At 46.6% G+C, this 18158-nt stretch overlaps 1 protein-coding gene across 5 annotated transcripts in view; it reads left to right on the top strand.

Moving 5' to 3' along the window:
- Positions 1 to 18158, top strand: part of FYCO1 (FYVE and coiled-coil domain autophagy adaptor 1) — a 248169-nt gene that overhangs the window by 74981 nt on the left and 155030 nt on the right. For all 5 annotated transcript variants that reach the window (XM_033930418.1, XM_033930420.1, XM_033930417.1 and 2 more), the window contains one exon: positions 17578 to 17721. In XM_033930418.1, the coding sequence (XP_033786309.1) occupies positions 17578 to 17721 (144 nt within the window). The remainder of the gene's footprint in view (positions 1 to 17577; positions 17722 to 18158) is intronic.

Raw genomic sequence — 18158 nt, 5'->3', positions numbered from 1 at the left:
GACGGGCGACCTGCGACCCATTTTGGACCTCAGGGCCCTCAACAAATTCCTAGTCAAGGAGAGGTTTCGCATGCTGACTCTTGCTTCTCTCTACCCTCTCCTCGAGCAGAACGACTGGTTATGCTCTCTGGATCTCAAGGAGGCCTACACTCCCATTCCCATTCATCCGGCCTCCCGCAGGTTCCTCAGATTTTGGGTGGGACATCTACACCTGCAGTATCAAGTGCTTCCATTCGGCCTGTCCTCGTCTCCCAGAGTCTTCACGAAGTGCCTGGTGGTGGTGGCCGCTGCACTCCGGAACAGGGGTCTTCAGGTATTTCCATACCTCGACGACTGGCTCATCAAGGCCCCGTCAGCTCCAAAGGTCATTTCGGCGACCTGGACCATGATCTGCTTCCTGCAGAGCCTAGGCTTCGAGATCAATTTTCCCAAATCTCATCTGCAGCCTACCCAGTCCCTTCCCTTCATCGGGGCGGTACTGGACACCATTCAGCTTCGAGCATTCCTTCCTCCTCAGCGCATGGACGCTCTTCTTCATCTCTGCCAGTCTGTGTCTTCTCGCCAGTCCATCTCAGCGAGACACATGATGGTCCTCCTGGGCCACATGGCCTCTACAGATCATGTGACGCCGTTTGCCAGACTCCATCTCAGGATTCCTCAGTGGACTCTGGCATCTCAGTGGACTCAGGTGTCGGATCCGTTGACTCGACACATCATCGTCACTCCTGCTCTTCGGCAGTCTCTGCTTTGGTGAATGACCTCTTCGAATCTATCCAGAGGTTTGCTGTTTCACTCTCCTCCCCACCAGAAGGTTCTCACAACCGATTCCTCGACCTATGCCTGGGGAGCTCATCTGGATGGTCTTCGCACTCAGGGATTCTGGACCAGTGCGGACCGACTCCATCAAATCAATCTTCTGGAGCTCAGAGCCATCTTCAATGCTCTTCAAGTTTTTCAACATCTGCTTCACGACATGGTGGTCCTCATTCGCACCGACAATCAGGTCGCCATGTATTATGTCAACAAGCAAGGGGGCACGGACTCGGCCTCCCTCTGCCAGGAAGCTCTCAGAGTCTGGGATTGGGCGGTTCGCCACAACACCTTCCTCAAAGCTGTCTACATTCAGGGGAGGGACAATGTCTTGGCGGACAAATGAGTCGTCTTCTCCAGCCTCACGAATGGACACTCCACTCCAAGCCCCTTCACCAGATCTTTGTTCAGTGGGGAACGCCTCAGATAGACCTCTTTGCGGCTCCCCACAATTTCAAGCTGCCTCAATTTTGCTCCAGGATCTACGCTCCTCATCGCCTCGAGACAGATGCTTTTCTGCTGGATTGGGGGAATCGCTTTCTGTATGCGTTTCCGCCATTCCCTCTCATTCAAAAGACTCTAGTCAAACTGAAGTCCGAACATGCCACCATGATTCTGATAGCCCCTCGGTGGCCCAGGCAACCTTGGTTCTCCCTTCTACTTCAACTCAGCAGCAGGGAACCGTACCTACTTCCAGTGTTTCCTTCACTGCTTACTCAGCATCAGGGGTCTCTGCTTCATCCCAACCTGTAGTCTCTCCACCTGACAGCTTGGTTCCTCTCAACGTAATTCCGCACCAGTTTTCCCAGGCGGTGAGGGATGTCTTGGAGGCTTCCAGGAAGCCTGCTACTCGTCAATGCTACTCCCAAAAATGGACTAGATTTTCTTCATGGTGTATTTCCAATTCTAAGGAGCCTCAGCGAGCCTCCCTATCCTCTGTTTTGGACTATCTTTTACATCTGTCTCAGTCTGGTCTCAAGTCGACATCTATACGAGTCCACCTGAGTGCTATTGCGGCTTTCCATCAGCCTCTACAAGGGATACCTCTCTCTTCTCATCCTGTGGTTTCCAGATTTATGAAAGGACTTTTTCATGTCAATCCTCCTCTCAAACCGCCTCCAGTGGTTTGGGATCTAAATGTTGTCCTTTCTCAGCTTATGAAACCTCCTTTTGAGCCTCTGAGCAAGGCTCCACTAAAGTTTCTCACTTGGAAAGTGGTTTTTCTGGTGGCCCTCACATCTGCTCGCAGGGTCAGTGAGCTTCAGGCCTTGGTGGCGGACCCACCTTTCACAGTATTCCATCATGACAAGGTGGTCCTCCGCACTCACCCGAAATTCCTGCCTAAAGTGGTCTCTGAATTTCACCTCAACCAATCCATTGTGCTTCCAGTGTTCTTTCCAAAGCCTCATTCTCATCCTGGAGAATCAGCTCTTCACACTCTGGACTGTAAACGTGCTTTGGCTTTCTACTTGGATCGCACCAAACCACACAGAACTGCTTCTCAACTTTTCGTCTCCTTTGATCCAAGCAAGTTGGGACGACCTGTATCGAAGCGCACCATCTCCAACTGGATGGCGGCTTGTATCTCTTTCTGCTATGCCCAGGCTGGATTACCCCTTCCCTGTAAGGTCACAGCACATAGGGTCAGAGCAATGGCAGCCTCTGTAGCCTTCCTCAGATCGACACCGATAGAGGAGATTTGTAGGGCTGCCACTTAGTCCTTGGTTCATACGTTCACCTCTCATTATTGTCTGGATGCTTTCTCCAGACGGGATGGGCAATTTGGCCAAACTGTGTTACAAAATTTGTTCTCCTAAGTTGTCAACTCTCCCTCCATCCCATTGAGGTTAGCTTGGAGGTCACCCACTAGTGAGAATACCTGCCTGCTTGTCCTGGGATAAAGCAATGTTACTTACCGTAACAGTTGTTATCCAGGGACAACAGGCAGCTATTCTCACGTCCCACCCACCTCCCCTGGGTTGGCTGCTCTGCTAGCTACCTGAACTGAGGAGACACGCCCGGAGCATCGGGCGGGAAGGCACTGGTGCATGCGCGGTGCGGGCATCTCGAAACTTCTGAGTTTCTTCAAGCAAGACATGCTTGCAAGATGTCCGTATCGGGGCTCTGTCGGATGACATCACCCACTAGTGAGAATAGCTGCCTGCTGTCCCTGGATAACAAATGTTACGGTAAGTAACATTGCTTTCCTGCCTTAAGACTCCTTATACAAAGCTGCGATAGCAATTCTGCCCCAGCAAATGCACTGAAGCCCCTAGGAATTGAATGGACTTTTGTGCATTTGCCATGGGAGACTTGGTACTGTGGCTTTGTAAAAGGGACCCTTACTGAGTGAACTCCATAGTCACCTAGTCCAGTGTTTCTCAACTTTTTCAAGCCAAGTACCCCCTAAGTCTAACAAATACCAACCAAGTACACCAGCCCAAGCTCTGCCTCTGACCCCAGCCCCATTATAATAGTGAATGCAATTTCTTCCATTCATTTTTCATGTACACACAATACCTTATTAATTCATAATGGTAACCACAAAATTAACAAAACCAAAACACAAAGCACACTGTATGCAGAGAAAATGTTCATTGACATTTATATTTGTTTTATTTTTCAAAGATGTCAAGGTAGATGACTTTAAAATATGCAATGTCACCTCAGTAACAACTATAGAAAAATAGGCAAATATAGTGCAAAATATAGACAGCAGATTATAAATTCTCAAAACTGACACATTTTGATCACTAAATTGAAAATAAAATCATTTTTTCTACCTTTGTTGTCTGGTGATTTAGTTAGTTTCTGGTTGGACTTCCTTCTGACTGTGCATCCAACATTTTTTTCTTTCTGCCTCCTGCATGCTTGCTCTCCTCTGAAACTCATTCCCTTCCCCAACCATGAGTACTCCATGAATTCAACTTTTCTTCCTCTCTCCTCCACCCCTATTGGCAACATGTATCCCTCTCTCTCCCTCCTCTGATCTTGCATCTCTCTGTTCTTCCTCATGGTGTCTCCCCCCTCTGTCTCTTCTGACTGCACTTCCCACAGTCCAGTATCTGTCTCCTGTCTTTCCCTTTTGGCCCTCATTCTCTCTGTCTTTCTTCTGCTTACAACCCCCCCCTCCCCCCAAAGGTCCAGCATTTGTTCTCCTTTCTTCCAGGTCTTTCTTTGCCTCTCACTTCTTCCTTTCTCCCTCCCTGGTCCAGAATCTTTCCACCTCTCTGCAGTCTCTTTCTCTCTCTTCCCTCTATACACCCCCAAGTCCAACATCTGCCCCCTTCTCTTCTGCCTCCCCTTTGTTTCAGGTTTCTCTATCTTCCTTCTGCTAACATTTTGAGTCCTCCCACCTTTGTTCCAGGTCTTTCTGTCTCTCTCACTCTCTTTGTCTTCCCCCTCCCCAGGGCCTGGCATCTCTGTCTCTCCTCGGTTCAGGGGATTTCCCCTCTCTACCCCCTCTAGTCCAGCATCTGCCTTGTCTTCTGGTTCAAGTCTGCTTTCTCCCCCCCTCCAAGATAAATACCCAACACGGTGTGGGAAGCAGGTAGATACTATTACATGAGTAAAAGTAGATGTAAAATGATAATATACAGGATGAGGAAGTGTAGGAAAAAAAAAAGAGTAGAGGCTGTCAGAGAATCCACAGAGGAAACATGCCATCCCTGGTAGAATTAATCAATGTGGATGGACCCTTTTGTCTTTTTTCGCTGCATTATACAACCCATGCATCACTCTTCGCATGAGACCTTAAGCAACATTCCAGCAGAAAGTCAGATTAAAGACTAACAGAGATGATAAATACATTATATAGACCAATTTTCTAGCTATGAGCAAGAAAAACGGGAAGGTAGAGCAGCAAAAACCAGGAAGGTAGCTTAGAATTTTGAATAAGCGATTAATCAAATCCATAATAAACTTGAAACTTGAAACTTGACAGAAAGATAAGCAAGCCAGCACTGAAGGAAGTTAGAGACGTGAGGCAATAGGGACTATGTTTACTGTTATTTTATTTTGATCTACATATCACCATTTGATGAGGAAGGTCTGAAAGTTCCTAGTCCCCGTCCCCAGATCCAGTGTCTCTATGGCAATCCTGCCGGGGTCCTCGCAACAGGCTGGACCTTACCGCTTCTGCTTCCCACACCCAGTGAGAGAGGTCATCTTCCGCGCTTTGGCTGCCGCTTGTCAAGGACGAACCTTTAAAGATAATTACGGCAGCCTGCGGAGGATCGCTGGCTGTAGCGAACTTAACAGGCTGCCGGCAGACTCTGCAGCATGTTCCCTCTGCCTGCGGTCCTGCCCCTTCTCTGACATCAGGGGCGGGTCCGCGGCAGAGGGAACATGCTACGGAAGCCGCAGGCAGCCTGCTAGGTTCGCTACAGCACCAGTGATCCTCCACATGCTGCCGTAATTACTTTTAAAGGTGAGACCAGGGGGAAACATGTAGTCCTTCGGCGAATCGGGCAGTGCTGGTGCCATACGGCTTAGGTAAGTCAGCCGTAAATACCCCAAAGCAAAATGCTGGCATGGGGGAAGTGTGTCATTAGAGGAAGGCAGCCGAGCGCTCACCTAAATTAGCTGGGTGGAGCGCCCGGCTAAAAGATGCTAGGGAGAACACTGCACCACTTGATAAAACTAAGGAGCGATGTTCTAGAGTAGAGGTGCCCACACTTTTTGGGCTTGCGAGCTACTTTTAAAATGACCAAGTCAAAATGATCTACCAACAATAAAATTAAAAAAAAACACAAAGCACACTGTACCCAGAGAAAATGTTAATTATCATTCCTATTCCGGGGTTTTTTCAAAGAGGTCAAAGCAGATGACTCTATCACCTCAGTAACAACCATGCAAAAATAGACAAATACCCACCCCCCTCCCTTTTTACTAAACCACGATTGCAGTTTTTAGCGCAGGGAGCTGCGCTAAAAACTACTATTGCGGTTTAGTAAAAGGGGACTATAGTGTAAAATATAGACAGCAGATATAAATTCAGACACATTTTGATCACAAAATTTTAAATAAAATCATTTTTCCTACCATGTCTGGTAATTTCACGAGTATCTGGTTGCACTTTCTTCTTCTGACTGTGCATCCAATCTTTCTTCCCTTCTTTCAGCCTGTATGCTTCCTCTCCTCCAGACCTCATTCCCTCACCAAACTTTTTCTTCCTCTCTCCATGACCTTTCTTTCTTTCTCTCTTCATGCCCCCTTTCTTTTTCTCTGTTTCTCTTCATTCCTTTTTGTCTCCCTGCCTGCCCTAACATAGTAACATAGTAACATAGTAGATGACGGTAGATAAAGACCCGAATGGTCCATCCAGTCTGCCCAACCTGATTCAATTTAAATTTTTTTTTAATTTTATTTTTTTAATTTTTCTTCTTAGCTATTTCTGGGCAAGAATCCAAAGCTTTACCCGGTACTGTGCTTGGGTTCCAACTGCCAAAATCTCTGTTAAGACTTACTCCAGCCCATCTACACCCTCCCAGCCATTGAAGCCCTCCCCTGCCCATCCTCCACCAAACGGCCATACACAGACACAGACCGTGCAAGTCTGCCCAGTAACTGGCCTAGTTCAATATTTAATATTATTTTCTGATTCTAAATCTTCTGTGTTCATCCCACGCTTCTTTGAACTCAGTCACAGTTTTACTCTCCACCACCTCTCTCGGGAGCGCATTCCAGGCATCCACTACCCTCTCCGTAAAGTAGAATTTCCTAACATTGCCCCTGAATCTACCACCCCTCAACCTCAAATTATGTCCTCTGGTTTTACCATTTTCCTTTCTCTGGAAAAGATTTTGTTCTACGTTAATACCCTTCAAGTATTTGAACGTCTGAATCATATCTCCCCTGTCTCTCCTTTCCTCTAGGGTATACATATTCAGGGCTTCTAGTCTCTCCTCATACGTCTTCTGGCGCAAGCCTCCTATCATTTTCGTCGCCCTCCTCTGGACCACCTCAAGTCTTCTTACATCTTTCGCCAGATACGGTCTCCAAAACTGAACACAATACTCCAAGTGGGGCCTCATCAATGACCTGTACAAGGGCATCAACACCTTCTTCCTTCTACTGACTACGCCTCTCTTTATACAGCCCAGCATCCTTCTGGCAACAGCCACTGCCTTGTCACACTGTTTTTTCGCCTTTAGATCTTCGGACACTATCACCCCAAGGTCCCTCTCCCCGTCCGTGCATATCAGCTTCTCTCCTCCCAGCATATACGGTTCCTTCCTATTATTAATCCCCAAATGCATTACTCTGCATTTCTTTGCATTGAATTTTAGTTGCCAGGCATTAGACCATTCCTCTAACTTTTGCAGATCCTTTTTCATATTTTCCACTCCCTCTTCGGTGTCTACTCTGTTACAAATCTTGGTATCATCTGCAAAAAGGCACACTTTTCCTTCTAACCCTTCAGCAATGTCACTCACATACATATTGAATAGGATTGGCCCCAGCACCGAACCCTGAGGGACTCCACTAGTCACCTTTCCTTCCTTCGAGCGACTTCCATTAACCACCACCCTCTGGCGTCTGTCCGACAGCCAGTTTCTGACCCAGTTCACCACTTTGGGTCCTAACTTCAGCCCTTCAAGTTTGTTCAACAGCCTCCTATGAGGAACTGTATCAAAGGCTTTGCTGAAATCCAAGTAAATTACATCTAGCATATGTCCTCGATCCAGCTCTCTGGTCACCCAATCAAAAAATTCAGTCAGGTTCGTTTGGCACGATTTACCTTTTACCCTCTTTCTTTCTTTCTCCCTGCCCTCCCCCAAGCCACTGCCACAGCAACTGCCATTGGGGAACAGGCCCCCAAGCCGCCGCCATCAGATAACAGGCCCCAAAGCCGCTGCTGCCGCCCCAAGCTCTCCCTGCTTCCCTGCTTCGGGCCGACCAGCATTCCTCTTGCCGACGTCAATTCTGCTGTCGGGGAGAGGAAGGTTGATCGGCCTAAGCTCACGATCGACCTATTGGGGAAATGCTGCCGGGTCCTGCCTTCGCGGAAACAGAAATTAGGCAGGACCTGGCAGCAAGAAGATCAAATTGTAAGTTTCACTGACCTGTCTCCCGCCTTAGCTCGTAGCGAACGCATGCTTCGGGGCTCTAACATGTGCGTGCCGGCTTCCCTTCTCTTCCCTCCCCCACCCCCCCGGACATAACTTCCGGTTTCGGAGGGAAGAGAAGGGAAGCCTGCATGCATATGTTAGAGCCCCGGAGCATAAGTTCACTACGGGCTAAGACTGAAATCTTCAAGCCAGTTTTTTTTTAAAATGCTGAGCAGCTGCGGCAGCAGCAGAATTTAGCCGTGCGTTCATCAAAATTACCCGGGTGGACCGCCCAGCTAAAAGGCCCTAGGGAGAACACTGCTGGTGGTCTAGCGGGTTTTCGGGGCAGGAGCAATCTTCCTATGCTCCTGCCCTGTGCAGATCACTCATAGGAAATGGCTGCCGTGAGCTCCCGTCGTAGTCTTGAGAGACTACAAGAGCTCACGGCAGCCATTTCCTATGAGTGATCTGCACGGGGCAGGAGCATAGGAAGATCGCTTCTGCCCCATAAACTCGCTAGACCACCAGGTAAGGTTTAAGGGGGGTCTAAGAGGGCTTACAAATAGCTCCCAAAATGAAAACTGATCAAAAAAAAATAATCACAAATAACCGAATTCGCAGATGCTGAAACCGCGGATTTGGAGGGAGAAGTGTAATAGAGTGTAGAACTACTGAATCTGTGACTGGCTTTACAAATTATGCCCTTCCTGAACTGCCAAACCACAAAAATTGTTATACATTTGCAGAGGTAGGTGAGGACAGACACTACGGTGCAATAAATATCTCCAAAATGGGAGGAATTGGGCTAGCAGCTATCTCTCTCTCCCACAACAGATGGAAAGTAATTTCCTCTTTCCCTCCCCCCCAACCAGGCCAAGAATACTCACTGTGGTCCCTGTGTATCAGTACTGGTGAAAAGTAGCTTCAGAGCAGCAGCAGTTCTCGGAGGCTGCTTTTGGCTAGCTCTGGAGCACTCTCTATGGTTCTTCCTGTCAAACAGGAAGTGAGTCATAGTATATAAAAGAGCTCTTGTGTGGACAGTGGGGGAGTAATAATATAACAGGCTGCTTATGTGTGAAGGTCAATTAGTTGTATATTTTGAGGATATTTTATTAAGTTATCTAGGTGCTAATGTATCTTTATAAAATACTTGGGACAAAACAAATGAAATCAGAAAAAGGGATGGGGCTTGATATACCGCCTTTCTGTTGTTACAATCAAAGCAGTTTACATATTAGATGCACTAGAAATCACACCTAACTTGAAGCCTCAGACGTTTACACCTGCTCAAGGAGTAGGCATCGATGTTCATGCGCAAATCCTTGGATTCTGTATAGGTCACCCAAAGTTGAGTGCCATAATGTGGGCACAGATCCCAGATGCTCATGCAAACTAAATAGTCAGCTAGGTGCTAACAATTCATTATTGGGGCCAATTGAATTAGCGCCAATTTGAACTTGTATGCAACTGTCCTGGTCACAATTTTATAATATCCATGTCCATAGGCAGAGGAACGCTTTTTTGTTTGGGGGCCTACAAGCTCCGCCCCAGACCCCGCCCCCATAATAGTACTAATTGTAATACCATTTTTTCCATTCATTTTTCATATATACACACACACAATATAATCTTATTAACAATACATAATGGTTAACCACAAAATTAAAATACTCAAAGTACACTGTACTTATGCTTCTCAACATTCATTTCTACCAGAACACAGATAACCCCTATGCAAATATGGGACCACAAACTAAAAGTACTAATATATATAAACGAAGCCCTAAGAGTCAAGACTCTGCATGTAGTACAACCCCAGAGAAATAGAAATAAATGAATTTCTTCCTGAACAGTGCAAAATATAGACAGCAGATGTAAATTCCCAAAATTGGCACAATTCAGTCACTAAATAGAAAATAAAATCATTTCCCCTACCTTTTGTAGTCTGGTGATTTTGGTTTTCATACTGTCTTTCCCAGTCTCTGGCTGCACTTTCTTCTGTCTGTGCTCTTAACTGTATATCCAGGGCCACCTCATCCATTTGCTGTTTTTCTCTCCTTCACTTTCTGCCATACATTCATGTTTAGCATTAACTTTTAACATTCAACTTTCTTCCATTTTCCTGCTTTCTTCTCAAAATCTACTTTTCCATGCCTTCCCTTTCCATCTCCCTGTGTACCATCTCCTCCCTCTTTCTTCTCCCCTACTCCTATTATCCATAAGAAGCATTTCTGCTGCACCCATTACTGTGCACCATCTTCTCCCTCTGTCTCCCCTTCCCCTCCATCCCTATGCACCATCTCATCCCTCTCCCATGGTCAGCCATCTCTGTCTTCTCCCTTCCCCTCTCATATGGTCTGGCATCTTTCTCCTCTCCTTCCCATAGCTTGGAATCTCTCTCCTCTCTCGTGGTTTGGAATCTCTCTCTCCTTCCCTCCCTCTTTCCGAGATCTAACATCTCTCTCCTCTCTTTTCTGTGGTCTGGCATCTCTCTTTCTCTCCTTCCCATTCCAGTGATCTGACATCTCTCCCTTTGGGTCATCTCTCCTTCCAAGTGTAACATTTCTCCCTCCCTCCTCTCCATTACTATCATGTCTAACAATTCTCCCTCTTTTTTCCTTTCTCCATATACATTATCTCTTTTTCCCTTTCACACCACACACCTATGTCCAACAATTCTCTTTTCCTTTTCCCTCCCCCACTGGCAGCATTTCTTTCTTTCCCTTTCCACTACTCCACCTGTGCAGCATCTTTCTTTTCCTCCTTTCCTACCCCCCAGCCCCTGCATTTGTCCTTCTCAACCCTCTCCCAGTATGTACAGTAGGTGGAGGGGTAGCACTATACATTAAAGAGGACATCAAAACCACCAGGATCACTGATGTCAAGTATACCGGGGAGTCCCTCTGGGTAAACCTGGCAAGAGGTGGCAAAAAATGCCTGTATCTTGGTGTGGTATACAGACCTCCAAGACAACCGGAAGACATGGACACAGAATTAATTGAAGACATAGAGAATATAACTCTACGGGGCGACACTGTACTGCTAGGGGACTTCAACATGCCTGATGCAGACTGGAACACATTTTCAGCAACAACCAGCAGCAGCAGGAAGCTTTTGACCTCCATAAAAGGAGTACATCTCAGACAGATGGTAACGGAGCCCACTAGGGCCCAGGCGATCCTAGACCTGGTACTCACCAACGGGGAAAGAGTCTCAGAGGTCTCGGTAGGGGATACGCTAGCCTCCAGCGACCATAACATGGTATGGTTCAACCTTGGGAAAGGATCCCCTAAATCAATTACAAAAACAAAGGTGCTCAAATTCCGGGGCACCGACTTCGCACGCATGGGAGATTTCATTCATCAGACGCTGCAGGACCAAGCAGAGACTGGCAATGTGGAAACTATGTGGTCGTACCTGAAATCATCCATACACGAAGCAACTAATCGCTACATAAAATCAGTAGATAAACGGCAAAGAAACAACAAACCCCAATGGTTCACTGAAGAGATCTCGCACCTCATTAAGGAGAAGAAAAAAGCATTTCTTCCCTACAAACGTACGCAGAGAAGAGAAACTAAAGTAGAATATAAGACCAGGTCCGTAGCGGTCAAAACAGCAGTTAGGGAGGCCAAACTTCGAGTGGAAGAAACTCTGGCAAAAAAACATTAAAAAAGGGGACAAATCCTTCTTTAGGTATATCAGTGATAGGAAAAGGAACACAGACGGTATAGTACGCCTTAGACAACCGGATGGAAACTACTAAATGAATATTTCTGCTCAGTCTTCACCTGCGAAGCACCGGGATATGGACCACAGTTGATGATAAAACAAGACGTGGATGACCCGTTTCAGAATTTTGAGTTCACACCTGGGGATGTCTACAACGAACTGGCAAGGCTAAAGGTAAACAAGGCCATGGGACCGGACAATTTACACCCAAGAGTGCTCAGAGAATTGAGAGATGTTCTGGCGGAACCGTTGGCAGTGCTCTTCAATCTCTCACTAAGTATGGGGAAAGTTCCGTTGGACTGGAAAACAGCCAACGTCGTTCCTTTACATAAAAAGGGTTGCAAGGCTGAGGCTGCGAACTATAGACCGGTAAGCCTCACCTCAATAGTGTGTAAACTCATGGAAACACTAATTAAGTATAAATTAGATACGATCCTGAACGAGGGAAATCTCCGGGATCCCAGCCAACATGGATTCACCAAGGGTAGGTCATGCCAGTCCAATCTAATCAGCTTCTTTGACTGGGTAACAAGAAGACTGGACTCAGGAGAGTCCTTGGACGTCGTGTACCTGGACTTCAGCAAAGCGTTTGACAGCGTCCCACACCGCAGGCTGCTGAACAAGATGAAATCGATGGGATTAGGAGAGACTCTAACTGCATGGGTTAAAGATTGGCTTAGTGGCAGACTTCAGAGGGTGGTGGTAAACGGTACCCTCTCTAAAATGTCGGAGGTGACTAGCGGAGTGCCACAGGGTTCTGTTCTGGGCCCACTCCTCTTCAACATATTCATTGGGGATCTGACTCAACGGCTTCAAGGCAAGGTAACCTTATTCGCTGATGACGCCAAACTATGCAATATAGTAAACGGCTATAATCTACAGGATGCTATGGAGCAAGACCTGCGTACTTTAGAAAGTTGGTCCTTGATCTGGCAGCTGGGCTTCAACGCCAAGAAATGTAAGGTCACGCATCTCGGTAACGGAAATCCTTGCAGAACTTATACCCTGAATGGAGAAACTTTAACCAGGACTACGGCAGAACGAGACTTGGGAGTGATCATCAGTGCTGACATGAAAGCAGCCACTCAAGTGGAGATGATAGGTTGTATCAAGAGAAGCTTCGTTAACAGGAAACCTGAAGTCATGATGCCATTGTACAGAGCCATGGTGAGACCTCATCTGGAATACTGTGTGCAATTCTGGAGGCCACATTACCGTAAGGATGTGCTCAGAATTGAATCGGTTCAGCGGATGGCCACCAGGATGGTCTCGGGGCTAAAGGGTCTCCCGTACGAAGAAAGACTGAGCAAAATTGCAGCTCTACACTCTCGAAGAGCGTAGGGAGAGGGGAGACATGATTGAGACATTTAAGTACATCACGGGACGGGTCGAGGTGGAAGATGATATCTTTCTTCTCAAGGGACCCTCGACCACAAGAGGACATCCGTTCAAGCTCAGGGGAGGGAAGTTTCGTGGAGACGCCAGGAAGTACTTCTTCACGGAGAGAGTGATTGAGCAGTGGAACAAGCTTCCAGTGCAGGTGGTCGAGGCACGCAGCATCCCAGACTTCAAGAACAAATGGGATACCTATGTGGGATCCCTACGAGGTCATGCCAAGGGATAGGGTAACTAGGACTTGAATGAGCGGGTCAGTAGAGTGACAGTATAATTACAATTATACTTTAGGGGGTCAGTAGACTAAAGAGGGTGGGTAAATAGTGTGGGCAGACTTGATGGGCTATAGCCCTTATCTGCCGTCATCTTTCTATGTTTCTATCTGTCTTCCCAACCCCTAAGCATCTGTCCTCCCTGCCTTCCCAACTTCCTACCCCCTGCACACAGTCTCTCCATGTCAGGCTCTGTTCCCAGCCCCCTTTCCTCCCCCCTCAGTCAGGCACTATACTACACCTAGCCCCCCCTCTCTTTTCCTCCTTGCCTACCCCCCCAGCCCCTGCATTTGTCCTTCCCAACCCTCTCCCAGTATGTGCAGTATCTGTCTTCCCAACCCCTGCGCATATGTCCTCTGCCTTCCCAACTTCCAACTCCCTACCCTCTGCCTCTTCCTATCAGGCTCTGCACCCATCCCCATTCCCCCAACCCCCTCTGTCAGGCTCTGCACCCATCCCCCTTCCCTCCCCCTCTGACAGACACTGCACCCAGCTCCCTTCCCTTCCCCCTCTAGTCCCTTCCCTCCCTCCCCTGTCAGGCTCTTCAACTGAGGGATCGGGTTTCTTCTGCCACAAAGCGGCAATGAGCATGTACTTTTCTTTGACTGCAAGAATTCACGGGAGCCAGTCAACAAGCTGCTCACTGCCAAGCAGGCGCACCAAAGCGTGCACCTGCTTGTTGCTTCTGAGCGGCAGAAGAAAGCTATTCCCGCGGGTGAAGAGCCTGACAGGGGTTGGGAGGGAAGGGGCCTGGGGCAGTACTGTTGCCGCTATGCGGCAGAAGAAACCCAGTCCTGCGGATGAAGAACCTGACGGGAGGGAAAGGGGCTGGGGTAGTGCCAATTTTTCGGGAGGCTACGGCCCCTGTGGCCCCCCCCCCGTTCCGACGCCTATGTATATTTCTAAATTTCATAGTGCACAACTCAGAAGTGGGTGTGGCCATAAGAGGAGCATGAGTGGGTCAAGGGCAATCCCAGAAATAAGGCTCAATATTATAGAATACTTGGATTTGCATGCCTAACCAGTGGCATAGTGTGGGAAGGAGGGGCCCGGGGCGGTGGTGCCCCCTGTGCACTCCTCTCTGCCTCCCCCCATGCTCCTTCATTGCCCTCCATGCTACACTCATGCCCTCCCTTCCCACTCCGTACCTCTTTAAATCTTCACAAGCGCGAGAAGCTTGCACCGGCAGTTGGCTTTTCCTATGATGTAACTTCCTATCCCCGTGACAAAGATATGATTTCAGAGGAGAGCCAGACCAGCGCGAGCATCAGGCCAGAGATATAGTTTCTGCTCTAATCTCCTGTATAACTTTACTAATATTTTGTTAACTGAGTTGAGCCCTCCTCTTGGGTTGAATCGGTATAAAAACCAAAGATTAGATTAGATTAGAAATTGCACACACTGTCGAAGATTTAAAGTGGTCTGGTGGGGGGAGGGGAGGGAGGGCGCAAGAGTGATATGGGGGGGCAAAGAGATGCTGGCGTCCCCACTAAGATGGTACCTGGGACGGTTCCCCCCGCCCCTTACTACTGTGCTTGTCATCAGTTGGGCATGAGCCTTTACACTAGGAAATCCATTGTAAGCACTGTTCTAGAAAGGTGAGTTAGCACTAAACGATCTTTATAGAACTGGTGCTTAGCACAGATCTTAATGCCACCTAATTTTGGGCACCATTTACTAAATCCAGCCAAAAGTTTGTGCACAAACACAAATTTGTAAACTGCATGTGTAAATTGCAACTCTGCCTGCACTCTTCCCGGGTCAAAGAAAAGTACATGCCTTCTTGTCACTGTGTGCATTTTTGCACATGTAACCTCTGATGGTAATTTTATAAAAGCCCTTTTATGAGGGTAAAAAGGTCTTTATGAATGAAAAGTCCTCTATAAAATGACTCTTTGTAAGGTTGTCAGTTATATAAAAAACACACTGGCTGATATTCAAAAAGATTTATCCGGCTGGAAACGGCCGTTGACTGGTTAAATCATTTATTCGGGGCTATCCACTTATTTTCAGCAACACTTAACCTGTTATTGCTCATAAAAATTAGCGGTTAACGCCTAAGTGAAAGCCAGCTATTTTGAGGGTGTTCAGGGGGGCAGAGCTGGCGCTATGTGCCAATATTCTGCACTTAACTGGCCACAAATCGGACCACATCAAACACAGTCCTACCTTTATGCGGCAACCCATGACCGGTTAAGTTTTAAATATTGACTTAACAGGACATGTGTTAGCTAGCTCCATATAAACCAGGTATTGAGTGCTGAAACCTGGACATAGCCTGGCATTCAGTATCCAGGAATAATACCTTTGCTCACTGCGGCCGGCTGAATATTGACCCTAAAGAATATAGCATATGTGGGGAGGGGTAGTTTGCTGACGTACTTCCAACAAAAGCTATAGACAGTGCCTCATAAAGCAGACACCAGTACTACATTTAATATCTCGTTCTTAAGTCGGGAGCAGATGAGCCTACACAGTCCACCTGTTGGCTTACTTTGGTTGCCGACATTTAACTACTCGGGGGTCGATATTGAAAAGGGTTTAAATGAGCAGGAAAGATTCCTGCCTGGTTAAACAATGATAAGTTGAATGGGAGGGGATATTTAATGGCACTTAACCAGGCAGTGATGCTGAATATCTCCTCTAACCATCATGGCACTGCCCGGACAGTTATAGGGGTGAATTGGGGGTGGGGGCAAACTGGAATTTACCTGATTTGCAGTGATATTCCATCTGCTTATTGGGCAAGTATTTGGATAAGGTTAGAACAACCAAAAAGGTTGTCTTAATTTCATGCACCAAGCTAACCAGGCACCAGGCCAGTGCCTGGTTAACTTCAGGGGGCCTGATATTGAGACCGCAGGAGGCAGCTCAGCTACCTCCCACGATTGGAGGCAATCTCAGATATTCAGTGCCGGGGCTGTATCCGGCCACCAGCATGAATATCTGGGTCAAAGTTTACCAGCGTGGACTTAGCCGGCCAAGCTGATATTCAGCAGCTGGCCCGCCAAGGCCTAGTGGCCAAAGATGACCTGTGTTTTTTCTAGGCGGGTCTGGCCAGCTGCTGAATATTGGCGGTCACTGGCCAGTCTGGGAAATGGGATATTCAGTGGGAGATAGTCAAATAAAGCTGAATATTGCCTGGAGTGTGACCTCACTAACTCAGATTTCAATGCTGGAGCCTGGTCGTGGCCTGGCATTGAATAGCTGCCCTAAATTCAGCTCATGGCTATCAGCAATTTAAAACCTGCTGACCGTTGAATACTGTACTCTGTGTTTTTAGAGTATGCGATGAAATATACTGTTTACTGCTGAAATGCTGCTATGAAGAATTTAGAATATGCTAAGAGCATTAAATATCCTAGAAACATAACAAATACTGTCTTTTTAAATTTAAATTTAGATAATTTTTATTGATATTACACAATATGAAGGTCAATGAAGGTACAGAAACCCAGAATATAAGAACCCTCCCCCTAACAAAGATAGTTTTTGAAGTCATTTACATGTGTGATGATTTACAAGTACGATTCAACTGAAAATTGCTCTCCATTGAGACCTAATTTACTAAGGATTTTTTCCTCCAGTGAGATTGAACTGTGTTCCATTTGAATTTTAATGGTTATTTAAATTTCTCTCACGGGAGCACGGAGTACATTACTTTTTACAGTTCATAGGGTTCTGAGGTGAGATGCAAAATAAATTCCTGCCTTACTGTATACAAGGAAGCAGGATTTGAAATGAGTGGCAAACTTAGAATTAGCACTTCAACCCACACCAGCCAAACAGGCTGTTCTGGTTCTGAGTTTGCCCCATTCCATGCAGGAAGCTGAAGTTTGGCTAATCTGAAGAGAAGAACTGGGACATCAAGAGCTTAAAACTCTTTGCCTTCAGTGACACAAAACCAACATAAGAACAGGACTGGATCAGCCTGTCTGATTATGTAAAACCTCAAAGTCCTAATTATAGTTACCACAGGCAAGAACTGCTCTGCACTGGATTGCTATTATGGAAACTCTTGGAAGAATCTATTTGTGGAAAATGCTGAGCTGGTGTAGGCTTTACGTTATGATTACCGTAATTAACCCTTTGGGAGTCCAGCACTTTATCAACCTGCCACTGATGACAGAAAGTTATGTAGAAGTTTGTTAAAACTTCACAGGTTATAAAAAGTGAGCACAACTAATTCTATCCATCCAGCTCTGGGATTTGACTAATTCCTTGTACAAATTGCTGAATGGACAATTCACACCTTTGTATATTAGCACTCCTTTTGTTTGCTTTATTGAGGCAATTTTGTTTTGTTTTTAATCTAGTGACTGGTATTATGCAAGAAGTCCTTTTTTGAAGCCCAAGAAAAATTCGGATATTGTTGGCCAACTGTATGAGCTGACTGAGATTCAATTTGACTTGGCACCAAGGGACTATGATTTAGATGCTGCATGGCCAACATTTGCAAGGTAGTGTAACAAACTAATTGCTTTATTTGAGCATGTCTAAAATAATCTGTTGCGTTCTTCTAGTTGTATTCTTGATTACATTTAAATTATATATAGTGGGTCAGACCAAAGGGAATGCTTAAAGAGGTCATGGACTGAAACTGAGGGGCACCAGGCCCAGGACAAATATCAGGAAATTCTGTTTCGCGCAACGAGTGGTGGACGCTTGGAACTCTCTCCCAGAGGAGGTCGTGAGGGAGACCAACATTCTGGGATTCAAGGGCAAGTTGGATGCATACCTTCTTGCAAATCACATTGGGGGATAAGAGTAAACAAGGTTTCTCAGCAGGGAATACCTGGCTTGGCCTCCATGAGTGCTGGTCGCCGGACTGGATGGACCTAGAGTCTGATCTGGCGAAGCCATTTCTTATGTTCTTAAGAAAATATATAAATATACC

Source organism: Geotrypetes seraphini, chromosome 2, assembly GCF_902459505.1.
Source record: "Geotrypetes seraphini chromosome 2, aGeoSer1.1, whole genome shotgun sequence".
Taxonomy (NCBI): domain Eukaryota; kingdom Metazoa; phylum Chordata; class Amphibia; order Gymnophiona; family Dermophiidae; genus Geotrypetes; species Geotrypetes seraphini.
Note: the sequence above shows the minus strand (reverse complement) of the source record. Positions and strands in the feature narration are given on the sequence as shown.